Genomic DNA, 15045 nt, shown 5'->3' on the forward strand with positions numbered 1-15045 from the left:
CTTCTTTTTGTCTTAGTTTTTTTTTTGGTTTTCAAGATAAATACACTAAAAGGCTAAATTGCTACCACAAGGGAGAAGAAGGAGGTGGGTAAGACAGGAAGGGACAGGGAGTGGATGAAACTGCTCACAGGATGGAAGACACAAAGAGGGGAGTGATGGCAGCACAAACATACCTGCTCACACACACACACACACACACACACACACACACACACACACAATAAAGTAACAAACTGACTGTTGTGACAGGGGGAATTAAAACTACTAGGAAGTTGGCAAACAGTACTTTACAGTTAACAGTACAGGTGATGTATGGGGGCTTGTTGCTGTCCAGAGAACAAGGAATCTTTTTGTCATTTTTGCAAATTGCTGGAACAAACCACACCCTTTTATTTTTCCAGTAACTCCCAACCTAACTCACACACAAACACACACACACACACACACACACACACACACACACACACACACACACACACACACACACACACACACACAGAACCCACTTACCATATACAGCCCTCCCATGTTTAACAGCAAAAACAAGAACCCACTTCCAGAGAAAATCTTAAACTTCCCCTTGTCAATGTGTACCAGGTCACAATTACACACACACACATACACACACACACGGAGCACACAGACACAGACAAACATACAGGGGTAAAGGTCAGACAGACGTTAGGACAAAACATCAGGCTAAACCAAATGAAAAAGAGTGAGTGTGTTTGTGTGTGTGTGTGTGTCTGTGTGTGTGTTGGTGGGTGGGTGCGCGTGCGTGCTTCTGTGTGTGTGTGTGTGAGGGGTGGGGGTGATGGGAGTTAAGCAGTACTCCGGCAGCACGAGCAGAAAGGACAAGAACTTAAGAAGAATCAGAACAGCTACAAAGATACCAAGAGAAACTTCATCATCATCGTCATCATCATCATGATCATCATATTTATGAGAAGCTTAACAGTATTTTTCCAATGACAAATACTTAAAAATATACATTTCATCATCATCATCATCATAATCATCTTAATTATCATCATTACTATCATTTCCCTTTGGATAGCTGAGGTTAATGCTTTAAAGACCGGCTCGCTAGGTGACAAGTCAAAGGAGGGTGGACGGGGCTGGGGGGTGGGGGGAGGTGAAGGATGCAGTGGAGGCTTTTTGTTGAAGAAAAAGTCAAGTTAGAGCTCTTTGGTTTTATTCTTTAACGTCTGACTAGCTTTGCTGTGTTGCTGGAGAACCTTTGGACTAAAGCTGTATTGTAGAAGAGAGAGAGAGAAAAGAAAAGGATGGAAGAGAGGAAGAGAGTGTGTGTGTGTGTGTGTGTGTGTGTGTGTGTGTGTGTGGATGAGTGGGTGGAGAAAGAAGTTGCAGCTTTGTTCTTTTCTTTGCTCGGCTTGCTGTGTCTCTCATTCTCCAGCTACAATTACATCTCTCATGCTTTGTGAGTTATTTGCTCTTCCAGTGTTTATTTGTGTTGAAATTATTTAAATCGAGTTCAAGTATTTGGTTTTTAAAAGGAACAGTTTTATGTTTTGGGAAATGTGTTCATTGTTTTTCCTACAAAGAGTTCTTTGATTGTTATGTACCATTCTAATGAGATAACATAAAGCTACAGCATGAAGTTGCTTAGCTTGGCATAAGAAAGGACACTCGGGGTAAAGTTAGGTGGAAATCATAAACAACTTTGGTGATTGGCACCGAGTGTTAACATTTGTTGTGCAAAGCATTTGTAAAAAACACACTATGACCGAAAGCAGACCAAAAAAGATTTGACAGCCTCATTTTTTTAGACGTGTCTCAGTCTGGGCGTCCTAAAGGAAGGGCGGAGGATTTACTTCCTCATAATGTACCCATGATTAACATTCAAAGCACTTGAGGTTGTACATTAGTAAGCCATTGTGGCACATTGTTCCCTGCCGTGGAGTTCAACTCCGTTTCTGCCATCAACTTAGCGGTAAAGTCAGTTTATTATTTTTAACTTTACTTTGGTTCCAAATTAGGCCTAGTCAAGCCTTCTTGTATCATATACTTTTGTTTTCTTTTAGTAAGTGCTCAACCAGGCAGTAACATACTGTGTGTCAGAGCTGGGCCTGAAGTGATGCTTTCATTCACCAGTGAGTGGAGCTCCAGTGTTACAGTGAACCTTTTCTTGGCTAGTTCTTGCAATAATTTCTGGGAGTTACTAAAAGTAACCAGCTTAATTCTCGTCCCCTGCTTTGACTATGTATGCTAAGCTAAGGCATTAGATTCATAGTAAACCATACAGATAAGAAAATGGTAGAAATGTTCTCCGCTAACTCCAGGCAAGAAGAATAAACAAGGTTGAACTGTTCTCTTTAAGTAATTTTTGTAGATGTTAAGTTAATACGTTTCTTGCATGGAGAGAATACTTAATTGTGTGGAGAAAGAAAGACTATTCGAAATGCTGGTGTAGACAAGAAAAATTTCTGAACTATGTAGTGGACATCAGGATTTTAAGAAGCGTATACATCATGTCGGATCCTGTGGCAGGGCATTGACTTTGGTATCATTCACTAAGGGGGCATCCCCACCACAGAGACCCATACTCTATATCCGGTCCCTCAAACCCTGAGGCTCACAGAAAAGGTGCCGGTCTTTTCCTCTGAATACGCAGAGACACAGACAGGAGCAAAACAAGAAAATGAACTCTCAAATAGTTTGACCACGTGCACAACTACTCCCTCCAATGTCCACTTTCTCAACGCACACCGGGTCTCGAGACGTGTCTGGATGTGTCACCTAGCAACCTCGGTCTCAGCCGTTCCCTGGTTACCTGCCCTACGGCGCTCCCTGATTCACATGGACATCAAGTGGTCAATACACCCCATCAGGCAATAAAGACCTAAAGGCGAGAGAGGGTTTGGTGACTTTGGTGATAGTGAGGATCGTAGGGCACAAACCTCAAAGATTTTTTTTTTAAAAATGCAAAACAAATTCAGATTTGTTCAGAGATATGTGGCCAAGAGCAGCGTCAAGCTCACAGTCCACGTTTGACAGGGAGGAAGCAGTGAGGGTCAGATAAGAGGAGAGGGCTGTGCTCAAAGCTCAACACAGACAGCGGGGGGTGTTTTCCAGGGGGACAAGGTGTATGTGTGTGTGCGCACAAACTAGTACCTTTGACCTTACAGGGCAACTCCTGAATACCATGTAGAGAAATCACCATCTGTTCCATGATCTGTTACTTCACAGATCAATGCCAGACTTCTATGTTTGGCCTCTTTCAGAAGAACGACCTTCTTTAACCTTTGACCTGCATGTGCTCCCACACAAACACATTGTCCTGATGTTACCCTGGTTCCCACTTGAACCCCACATTTTAAAGCATTCATCTATTTGGTTTATCATCAAAGAATATGAGGTATATGATGAACTATCTCTCTTTTACATCCTACATTGGATGAAGAAAAAAGGTTAAAACCAACTTACAGAAAAGTAGAAAAAAATAGATATAGAAACATAAAAAAAGAGACAAAGTGAGAAGTCTGAGGGCAATTTGTGGGTGGAAATCACCCTCTTTCTCTCTCGCCTCCTTCTTTCCAATCTGTGTAAAAAACTTGAGCCCCAGATGATCTTTTTCCTCTGTGTTTTTGGTTGTGTAGCTGTAAAGCTTAAAGTGTTCTCCCTGTGGAGACAATATAGACAACAGAGGCAGCACTGTGCCTCAAAGAACAGCTCATGGTTTAACCCGGGCAGTTTTCACACATAAAGTATCATATAAATCATATTTATACTTTGTCCATTGACCATAGACTTTCTCTATTCGTCTTTTTAGGCTCATCATCAGGGATCACTTGTGTCCATAAAATCAAACTAAATTCACTTTTCATGAGGTTTTTGTTCGCATAGTGCTGCCTCTCACTGCCATGAGGGGAGTGTCGTCTCAGCGAGGAAGAGAACATGTTTATAGCTGACCGTCCAATCAGCCATATTCCATCAATAAGTCCCTACAGGACCCGTGGTTGCATTTCAGGTATTTTTTGGTTTAAAGAAGTAAGAAAGAACTTCAGCAGGGGGGAAAAAATCCATCACAATTACATCCCAGAATGTAAAAAAGCACCTCTAGAAATAAATTAACAAATAAATAGCACGTGAAACAAGGTTACAAGCAAATAATGCAAACCTACCCTGAATAAATAGTACAATCAAAAGTCTAAATCATCAAATAAGAGGAGAAATAACAAAATTTAAAGAGAGATAGTTTAAATTTTTGGTCTAAAATCAAGTTATCATCAATGTTTTTAGGATATTTTTTTCTCAAAGTCTTTTTTGTAAGTTTTTTCTTTTTAATACATTAGCGATAAGTAAGCAGTAGAACATAGATCTTTTCTCTACAAAATCTATAGAAGCACTAACAGATACATTCCGCCTAAGAGTCAATGTGGAGAAAAGGTTTCACCTTTAAGGTGCAAACCCCACATCTAAAGTTTGGTTTGTGAAACGATTCATGTGTGTCGACTGTTTTTTTTTTTTCTGGTGTGGATCAAACCAAATATTCTTTGGATACGTTTCCGTCCAGCTTTCGAACTGTCAGCTTGGTTGAGGTTGTTACAAAGTGTATTATTCTGTATCTAAATGTGTGTTACATTGCTGCCTTTGTGGCCAAAATTAATGACTAGACCCTGTTAGTTAGTCTTTTTTATCAACTGATTAACACTTACATACAAAAGAATGCACAATTCCACCTCAGCCAAACTGAGGCAAACCCTTTTCTTTGCCCTCATGCCGAGAAGGCAGTTCCTGCTCCTCTCTGTTGTGTTTGGTTTGGTTCAGTATTTGCTTTGGCATTTTTAAGGTTTCTATTCAACTCTTTGTTTTTGGCTTTTTGTGTTGTCTTTTTGTCTGCCAAGACAGTCTGTTTCTTTATCTAATAAAAATCTGGAAGCTAAATTTTCACAGTATTTTTTCCAGCCACCTGATAAAAATCTCTAGCACGACTACAAAAAGAAAAAAGAGCTTGTAGTAAGTAAGCGAGTACGTTATTCCAAATGAGTAATAAGCACTAAAGTACAGTACATAAAACGGCATCAAGAGACACAGCAGAGATAAAACCATCAGAACCAAGAACAAAAAAATAAAAACAGATTTTTAGAAGATTTCAGTTCAGTGAGGTCATTTGCGTTTAGCTCCATCCAGGACCAGAGAGCTGAGCTGGAGGGAGAGAGAGAGGCAGAGGAGGGAATTGTCTGTCCTCCTGCTCGCCCATATAATTTATTCCTCCATACATGCTACACAATTACAGAGTGGGGCGAATGCTGCAGCCCTAAAGCTATCAGACAGACAGACGGACAGACAGGGGCTTCACTTCTGTCAACACCTGCACTTTGTCCTCCTCCCCTCCTCCCTCCAGCCACATTTGGTTTGGGTTCTTTTTGGTTTACTTTTATCATTCCTTGGGTTGTGTTTTTTTTTTTTTTTTTGGTTTGGGTTTATTTTTGGTTTCCTCTTATAAAAAGTTTGATGCCTGCTCGTCACACTACAGTGTGTCCCTCCGTTTCCTGTCCCGGTGCACCCTTCGTTCTGGGGGTTGGGAGTAAAGGATCAGTTTCCAAAATAAAGCTTCCCCCATGGGTTTATGGACAGGTCAGGTGGAGGGGATGACACCGGGGAACTTCCAGGGGTATTGTCCTGTCTTCATCCCCACTCCACCCCTTTGGTGTCTTTATTGTGTTTCTATGTCTTGGCTGGGGCTCTTTAAGATGGGCTCAGCCTTGAGCATGCTTTGGTTTCCATTTGAAAATTAATGGCAGTCTGAGGTGGAAAATGAAATGTGATTGATGGGGTGATAATGGAAACAAACACATATCAGTAAATACGTCTAGACAGACAGGTGTAGGGGCATCCATGCTGATTGACGAGGCAGGAACGAGAGCTGGCTGTGACTAAACTTGGCTTTATTGACTTATTTAGCCTTCAGTCTCAATGGTTATTACTTCAAATCTTCAATCACAGCCCTATTTCATACTTTCCAAACGGTCACCACTCGTAAACACTATTTTCAGTGTGTGAAGTTTTCAGGGCATGTTCATTTAGTCATGGGGTCACTGATAAACAGGTTATCTTAAAGAGTGAGGAAAGAGTGGTCTGATTAAAAGCAAAGTGTGACATTTAAGGTCTTGATAAAATCATCTTTCAGCGTGCCAACTATATTTTTAACTTACGGGCACTCGGGACTCAAGGACTGAGCATCATTTTACCTTCATCATCTCTGTTCCTGCAGAATATTTGCATTAAAAAACAAAATGCACGATGACACTACGTATGATGAAAATGATGATGATGATGATGATGATGATGATGATGACGACGACGACGACGACGATGACAACAATGATGATGATTCAAACATTAAAAGCTTCAAACACTTCAAAGGCTGCAACAATAAATAGAAGCTAGACTGTAACTGTCACTAATAAATAACGAAGAAAAAAAAAATCAAACTGTAAAAAAAAAAAAAAACAACAACAAGGAAATCTGAAATTAAAAGCTATTCTATGCTCTTAGAACCAGAGGTAGGTAAAGAGACTAAATGCATTAAAATACAGCAGTATTGGTGGCATTATTCATATATGAGTTTCAGACTCCGTAACAATCTTTTACAAAATAATCCGAAACATCTAGCATGAAAACCTACAAGAGACTCATGTGCTGACAAAGACAGGGTGAGTTAATGGACTGGCTCATGATGTGTGTGTGTGTGTGTGTGTGTGTGTGTGTGTGTGGGGGGGGGGTTGTGTGTGTGTGTGTGTGTGTGTGTGTGTGTGTGTGTGTGTGTGTGTGTGTGTGTGTGTGAGAGTAGCAGTAGCAATAGAGTCCTGGTCCTGGATAGTTTCAGTATTTACACGTCCTTTGAATAAAGCTTTTCTCTCCGTATTTTTGGTTTTTGGTATTTGTGATTTTGGTATGGTTGTGTTTTTTTGTCACTGTTTATTCCTCCTCCACCTCCTCCTTATGTTAATTTTTGGTTTAAACTTATCCTCCCTACTCCTCTTCCTTCAGACCCGCAGCTTTTTAACACAATTAAAAATAAGACAGAAAAGGAAAACATAAGCACAGTCCTCTCCAGCTTTGTCCTTGCCGCCATTCCTTTTGTAACACAGTAAAATTATCTTTCGTCATTTTTGGTTTATGCACTTCGACATGGATCTCTGCCTTCTCCTCTGTGTTTTCGCTAAAGAGTCCTTGCTTTGTTTTCCTTCAGAGAGAAAGAGTGGAGAGGTGCCATGTCGACATTACACATTATTGACAAAAAGGTCCCGCGTTGCCTCCTTTCCATCTGTTTGGATAGATAAAGATTTTTGGTTTCAATCCTCCTCTTTCTCCCTTCTCCCCTCTTTCACTTCTTTCCCTCCCTCTCTCATCTTTCATTCTGTGTATTTTTGGCATCGAAAGATTGGGAGAGAAAGAGGGAGAGAGCCACTGTGAAAAAAAATAACGGAAGAAGAGCACAAGAAAGAGAAAGAGATAGCTTTGGTGTGAAAGGCGAGGTTCTCATTTCCTCCTTCCTCCTCCTCTCTGATTGGCCCTTGGTGTGGTCACTCAATCTTGGACCCACCCAGAGATGGTGGGCTGTGTGCCATTTCACTGGAGGAGCAGGATGAGGCAGGGCTGGAGCAGGGGGAGGGGGAGCAGGGGGTAGGGCTGATGCTGCTGGCTGAGGGGAAAGGGGAGGACTGGGAGGCTTTGGCTACGGCGGCGCTGACCAGTCCAGCGCCAGGGTTCTGACCCATGTGAAGTAGGGCAGGGTGGTTGAGAAAGAGAGAGGAAGGGAGGCCTCCTCCTTGGCCCCCAGAGGCTCCCAGCATCACCTTACTGCCTCCCTCAAGACTGGAAAGAGGCAGCTGGCCACCACTGGCTGCTAGGGCTAAGGGAGGAAAAAGACCATATGAAAAAGGTTATAGAGAGACACTTCTACTGTATTTCAGAATCAACATTTTTTAGATTTTGGAGGATTGTTTATTGCATTGTGTATTCTTTTTCTTTTTTCAAAAAAGGAAAGTTATCCTCCATCACTTCTTATGAGTAATATTCAGGGCTTCTGAGGAGTTGTCTGTGAACAAGTTATCATTTATGTTATGTGGCCTACAGTTGGTTGCAAAGGTTTGAATCACCTTATTTTGAAATTGCATGTAGGGGGATGCAGACTTACCCTAAAAAAATAAATACAGTAATGAAAAATATATTTGTGCAAAAGTTTAGTGGCTGACCGACCATAGGGTCGGATTCTCGACCACATGTCAAAGTGTCCCTGGGAACGACACTGAACCCCCAACAGGCCATTCCCATCCCGAGCTGTGCCCGTTCCAAGCCCGGTAGATATTGGGAAGGGTTGTGTCAGGAAGGGCATCCGGTGTAAAAACTGTGCCAAATCAACATGTGGACTAATGATTGTCTCTGGTGACCCTGAACTTGCGGGATAAGGCGAAAGGACCCCCCCAATAAACAAATAAATAAAAAATAATTATACATATCAAAAAGTTTGCACCCCCCTGTTTAATTATTTAAAAACTATTTGAACTTGATTATTTTAATGAAAAAAATTATTTTTATATTTCAAAATGAGAGGATGCAAACTTTTGCACCCAAATGTACCACCTTCTTGTCAACCAACCTAATCTAACCCTAGTCAAGATAATAATATCCTGTGATACAGAGCCAAACCAAAGAAAGTGACTGAACTTGCTGCGTTTAGTAGAAGTAGGTGGAGAATAACCGTCACTGCTAATTTTAAATGGTAGAACAGGGAGGGGCTACAAGGTGCAGCATACACCTGTTTGTTTGTCTGTAGGGAACCATTTGAATGACTGCTGAGAAATGTTTACATTTTCTACAAAACAAAATGATGTGAACATTGTAATCTGCAGTACAGATAAAAGCCTGTTGTTATAATTGTATAATATCTGTAAAAAAAAAAAGAACAGATAAGCTGACATAAGTGGTCTGTTGTTATGGAAACAAGGTGTGTGATTAGCTGTCTTTTATATTCATGCTTCCTGCTGAGCTTCTTTTACACAAAAAAATGCTGCAAGCAAATGCAACCTAATGTTTGTGCTTGCATAGCACTTGTTTTTTCTCAAGAGAGAAAAACCATTAGGCACTGCTAATACTCAAAAGTGTGCAATTAATTGTTTTCTTTTGATGCTACTTGTGGTGCAGAACTTATGTACCAAAAGTGGTGTAAACTAGTTAACGAAGGTTATTAATTCTGAAGGTCTGACGTCAAATCTTGATGACTGACAAGTTTAAATCAAAATGATCTTAACTTAAAATTAACACATTTGACTAATGATGAAATGAGGAGATGAAAGGCTCAGACACAGCTCACACATTAATCACCACTCACTCACACATGCAGACTTGATGGGATGGATAAATGGATGTTAATGGCAACATAAGTATTAAGTCAATTTTTTCTCTTTACAACTTTTTCTCTTTCTGCTACTTAATAACTGTGGATGAGCAAACACTGCCAAGCCTATTCATCTGTGTTTCCAGTCAGCAGTCCACCATTGCGATTTGATTCACCTACCATGCGTAACTGCATTACTCATCATCACACTTCTGTTTTTAATACGCCTCTCTCCCCTTCTCACCCTTTAGAACACAGACTACAATTAAAATTGCTTTGCTGTTGATGTTCGGGACCATTTGTTGGCCAGTCCTGTGAGATTGCACACTTTCCCGTGCTATTATTGTGTAGTTTTTAATTATAGGGAAGTGTGTGAATGCACGTGTCCTGTACAGTATGTGTCTAAGTTTGAGCAATGATCTGTGTGTACTAGGGTGTATGAGAGAAGACAAATGTACCATCTGTGCACTAAATATAAAATCTTGTTTTTTTTTTTAGTTTGTTTATGTATGCTGTGACCTTAAGATTTTTCTAAAATCAAATAATGAGGTAGACCTCTACCTCAGTCTTGACTTCTAAAGTGTATTATGTTTATCAGCGGTGTCGGAGGTAAGTATTGTGCCTCTGTTCTTTCTCCTGAAATAAACCCATTTGCCTTTCAATGTCTCTCCTACACACACCTTGGATAGTGGCCAGGGGATTGTTACCGAGGAGGGCTTGGTTCATCCCTGTGTTAACTCCCATCACAGTGTTCCTGTTTATCACAAGCACATTCACGTACGCACACACACACACAGACACACACAACACCATACATGTGCAAGCATATATAGAAACACAGACAGGCAGAGGGAAAAAAGGTTAAGGAAAGACAGGTTTAGCAGCAAGGACAAGTGGAACACAAATTCAGCTTTGCTCATATATAGAACATTAGTTTGCTGACAGGTAGATGCACATATTTAAACAAGAGGTTGAAAATGTAGAAAGACAAAAAGAGCATGTTGGCAAATATCAATAAACAAACTTCCATTAACTGTGCATTTTTAATACAAGATAGCAGTTTTTCAGTACTGTATATCTGCATGTTTGTGTGTCTCCTGTCGTATTCACCTCAAGTTTGCAGCAAAATCGGTGATGTAGTTAGACACCTCACCGTTCTTTTTACCCATACGCCATAAGCTGTGAACACAAGAACCACACACACAAACACACACAGGGTTAGAATGCACTGCTGCACAGAGGGAAGCAGTGGTGCCCAACAGCATGTTGGGATATCAGTGTGTGTGCATAAACAATCACTGTGGGTGCATCTGAAATCACTCCGACCTTTACTACTCTCTATATATGGGAGACTCACTAGTTTAATCATAAGTGAGCTGTAAAAAGGTTTCAGACAAACATGGTAAATGGTACATTGTTTTGTTCCACTGTGAATGTTTTGCTTGCATTAAATAGTGGATTGATTCACAATGAAAACACTGTGGTCAGTAATTGCAGTGCACTATATAGTAAATTGGGAGTGTTTCAGACACAGCCTGTGTGTGTGTGTGTCTGTGTGTCTGTGTGTGTGTACAGTATCAAACATTTAACTACAAACTGCAGGTGAACCAAGCTTGGTGCAGTGCGGTATTGATGCAGAGCAATGGGAATGTGTGGATGCATGTAGTGGCACTGTCTGTTGTGTGTAGCCACCACGGACAAAGAAACATATTGTCTTAGCAATAATTTTGTCATTTGGACAATAAAAAGATAACCAAACAAAACCTTGAAGGGCCAGTCCCCCTAAATTACAAAAAACCCCTCCTATCTCATCTCTTGGTGGTATGTAGCAAGATTTTTGCTGACGAGTTATTACGTTGGGGAGGAATGGGTTTTTTCTGTGGTGCTAACAACAGTAAAACAGAAACATAATTTTCCAGGAACTAGGTATTATGTAGTCTAGATAGTTTCTGTATAGTCTGTTTTATCAGTTAAAATAGCGCTAATAAAAGCACTAATAGACTTTGATTCTGAAGAAAAAAAGTTGCTCAAATTTTAAAAAGTTAACATTTTACACCAGGCCTAAAAAAATAAATAAAAGCTTTCACTTCCACAGTATCAGGGTGGAGGCTGAAATCTGTGTTATGCTGAAAAATAATCTGTAATGTATGACCTGTTGTAGGACCACAATGGAATGTCAGTGTGTTATAGGTGTTGTTTATGACCACACCTGAAAGTGCAGTTAAAAACTGTCTCTCAGAGAGAAGAGCGACAGAAGCAAACACTTTCAGCTTTTGTGTGTGACTCATGAGCCTGCATTCAACAGAAATCACGGTTTAAAGAAGCTTCACACACCTGGCAAGTGGTTGCATTGAGTGGGACTAAGTGTCATGAGGTTTTAGAAAATTAGAGTAAGTGTTGGAAAGAGCCTCCTCTGAATTATGATGTGTGAAATTTGTGGAAGGAGGGGGTTGAAGAAAAAAAAAAAAACTGTCCTTCAAGCACTTGTGTAGAAGCATATTTGCCCCTTCAGAAATAAATATGTTAAAACCTGATGACATAAAACACTGACTACTGAAATGATTAGATATCCCTGTGAGTGAGTAAAATGTTTATTTTTATTTATTTATTTTTTTTAATTTTCATAATCTGGGTAACGTGAAAGTCAGGGGACTCCCCGTGGTGTGTAGTGAAAGACTTACCCTGTGTTAAGGTTGAGTGTACTGTGGCTAGGAGCAGCTGGAGTGGCTGGGCTGGCCGTACTGCGGGGAGGAGGGGGAGTCACTGGGGAGGGTGCGGAGCTGAGGGAGGGGTGGGTGGAGGTGAGGCTGGAAGTCAGGGGGCAGACAGAGGACATGGTAGACACTGTTGTGCTGCTAAGACTGGTCACGGCCTGTGACAGCTGGCTGGACATCTGGCAGAGAGACAGGGGTTTATTAAACTACAGACAGCTGAATAACGGCCGTTCATCATAAAACATACAGGGGAGGTTATATGAGGAAGTGTATCAGGGATTGGATGTTTACCATGTGAGGGCTGTAGCAGGAAGGTTTGTGTGATGGTGGGCCAGCGGGAGGCTGGCTAGGCAAGGGAGGGGTGGCACTGGAGGGATTGATACGTTTCTCTTTCTGCCGGCGGTTGCAGAACCAGACTCGGATCACCTCTTTCTCCATGTTGAGCTGCTCGGCAATGAGCAGGATCTCTTCTGAGGTAGGCTTCTGGTTCTGCAGGTAGGAAGGGCGAGAGGAATTTAGTTCAAAATTTCAGTCATACGATTCAAAACATTAGAAACACCAATAAAAATTATAGAAACAATTTTATTAATACTAAGAGGATTTAAAAGGCATATTCAAAGTCTGCAGACAAGAATGGCGTAACAAAGAAATTGCTAACCAATGTTAAGGTGATGATTTCAAGTCTCATAAAACTACATTCACTACAGCATTTTCTAACACCAAGTAACAATACCTACTTATACTGCCTCTATAAAAACATATGTAGCAAAAATCAGTCCACCCAAGAAAAGCATATCACCTGATATGAGAGTGAAGGATAAGTTAAGCCAGCATTTTTATCAAACAATAAAAGGTAATTATCTTACCGTCAAGAATGAGCGCTCCAGGGCCACGCGTACATTCGTCTCGATGCTGGTTCTCTTCTTTCTGCGGCGAGCAGGAAGCCCCTCGTAGCCCAGAGAAGGAGAAGACAGCGAGCTGGGGCTGGGCAGGGTACTATCTATGGACATGGTCTCTGAAGGAGAAAAACAAACACACAGAGATGTAAAAAAAAAAAAAAAAACAACTCAACTTTTCTTTGAATATATATTATATCTGGATCTGAAGCTACTGTTATTTTAACGACAGCTCACCTGCATCATTGAGCCACTTCTCGAGCAGTGGCTTCAGCTTGCACATGTTCTTAAAGCTCAGGTTGAGGGCTTCAAAGCGGGAGATGGTGGTCTGGCTGAAGTCATTGCCATACAGCTTCCCCATGGCCAAGCCTACATCTCCCTGATAAAAGACAGATGCTTCAGACAAGTTGTCAAACAACTATTCAACACTAGTGTAACCTGCCCGTGTCACCCCCTACCTGTGTGAAGCCCAGTTTGATGCGCCTCTGTTTGAAAGTGCGAGCAAACTGTTCCAGCTCCTCCAGGTCACTTGGCTCCTCGGGATGAGCGGTCACAGAGGGCATTGTAGTACCGCCTACACCACTGCTCACCTCCACACTCTTATCACGCTGCAGCAGGCGCAATGTGAGGAATGAAAGTGAGAGAGAAAGAGTGTGAGAAAAACAAGTGTTTGGTTATCACTAGTGGAGAGACTGGGTTTTCCTTTTCCACTGACTTAAAGTTTCTGCATACGGTACCTGTGCTTGGAGTCCCATTCTGGTTGGAGTAGACAACAAGCTGCCTTGATTTTGCTGAGGTAGCGAAATAAGATTTGGTGTAGATAGGAGTCCTGAGGAAACAAAATTGCCATTATCAACTATATTTGTAACAAAAAAGGTAAATTTGATGTTAAATCTATAACTAGCTTCTGCCAAAAACATAAAAACTGTAAACGAAAGGTTCCCCCTCACCTTGCTGGCCTTGCTGTGCCTGTGGGAGAATGAACTGGGCAGGAGACTGAAGCGGGTGACCAGGCACCAACACCAACTGTTGAAGCTGCAGCAACTGTTGGATGTCCTGTTCAATCACAAGAGAATGGAGAGATCAGACAGAAAAGCAAACACGCATGATTTTGTTAAGCTAGAACGCATGTAAGTATCTTATCCATCAGCATCTGTGAAGACGTGCTAATTTGGATGTAAAGAAGTGAGAGGAAAAACTTTGTTACTGCATATGTCGATACAAGAAAGGAAAAACTTGTGCATGTAAGCGAGGAGGAAAGTGTGAATCACAAAATATACACAACAGAGAAGCAAGAAGACTTGTTCCATGGCCCAATTCCTCAATCAAGCCAGTCTTCAGATAGTGGCTTTGATTGGCAGTCAGTACCTGGGCAGTGAGCTGGATTGGCTGGGAGAGGGTGAGCTGTGGTGGAGGTGGTGGGACAGGGACACTTTGGACTGTCTGTTCTTGTGGGTTATGTCCCTGTCCCTGCGACTGCAACTGGGCCTGCTGGCCTGTCTGTCCTGCCTGCTGCTGTTGCTGCTGCTGCTGCTGGGCTTGGTGATTTGCGGCTGCTGCTGCTGCTGCTGCTGCTGCCTGAGCTTGCTGATTGGCTTGGGCGGCTGCGTGGGCAGCGTGAGCGGCGTGAGCTGCATTGGACTGCTGCACAGCTGCAGCCAGGAGCTGTGCCTGAGCCTGCTGCAACAACAACTGCTGCTGTGCTGGCAGCAGAGCTGTCAACTGGCAGAGAGGATAGGAGAGAGAGAAAATAGGGAAGAACAGGAGGTGACAAAGATGGAAACAAAGTGTTCAAAAAGCAGCCCCAGAGAAGCAAGCAAGAAAAAGGCAAAGCGTGTGTTTTAGTGTGCACATTTCATATGTCTGCCTTACTCCTGCTAGTTGGGAGCCGGTCAGCATGAGCTGTGTATGTTGCAGGGCTGTTTGTGAGGGGGGCGGGCCATGAGGGGGAGGAAGGGCCGGGGACATCTCACCACACTCCTCCATCTTATTCTGTGTGGAGGAAAGATATCAGAAGGGCACGTGTAGAAAATTAATTTTAAAAAAAGCATAGGAAAAGAAATTCTGA

General features: G+C 41.8%; 1 protein-coding gene across 9 annotated transcripts in view; it reads right to left on the reverse strand.

Moving 5' to 3' along the window:
* Nucleotides 1-366: 366 nt before the first annotated feature.
* pou2f2b (POU class 2 homeobox 2b) overlaps nucleotides 367-15045 on the reverse strand; it is a 45137-nt gene continuing 30458 nt past the window's right edge. For 3 of the 9 annotated variants that reach the window (XM_067509474.1, XM_067509473.1, XM_067509481.1), the window contains exons 5-16: nucleotides 14850-14969; nucleotides 14346-14699; nucleotides 13928-14033; nucleotides 13715-13806; nucleotides 13436-13585; nucleotides 13215-13356; nucleotides 12948-13096; nucleotides 12373-12570; nucleotides 12049-12260; nucleotides 10478-10546; nucleotides 10048-10121; nucleotides 367-7882 (exon numbers count right to left, since the gene is read on the reverse strand). In XM_067509474.1, coding sequence (XP_067365575.1) covers nucleotides 7554-7882; nucleotides 10048-10121; nucleotides 10478-10546; nucleotides 12049-12260; nucleotides 12373-12570; nucleotides 12948-13096; nucleotides 13215-13356; nucleotides 13436-13585; nucleotides 13715-13806; nucleotides 13928-14033; nucleotides 14346-14699; nucleotides 14850-14969 — 1995 coding nt within the window. In that variant the 3' untranslated portion in view covers nucleotides 367-7553. The remainder of the gene's footprint in view (nucleotides 7883-10047; nucleotides 10122-10477; nucleotides 10547-12048; nucleotides 12261-12372; nucleotides 12571-12947; nucleotides 13097-13214; nucleotides 13357-13435; nucleotides 13586-13714; nucleotides 13807-13927; nucleotides 14034-14345; nucleotides 14700-14849; nucleotides 14970-15045) is intronic. The other 6 variants (XM_067509480.1, XM_067509479.1, XM_067509482.1 and 3 more) reach the window with 3 other exon arrangements.

The sequence above is a fragment of the Channa argus genome, chromosome 7 (assembly GCF_033026475.1).
Source record: "Channa argus isolate prfri chromosome 7, Channa argus male v1.0, whole genome shotgun sequence".
Lineage (NCBI taxonomy): Eukaryota > Metazoa > Chordata > Actinopteri > Anabantiformes > Channidae > Channa > Channa argus.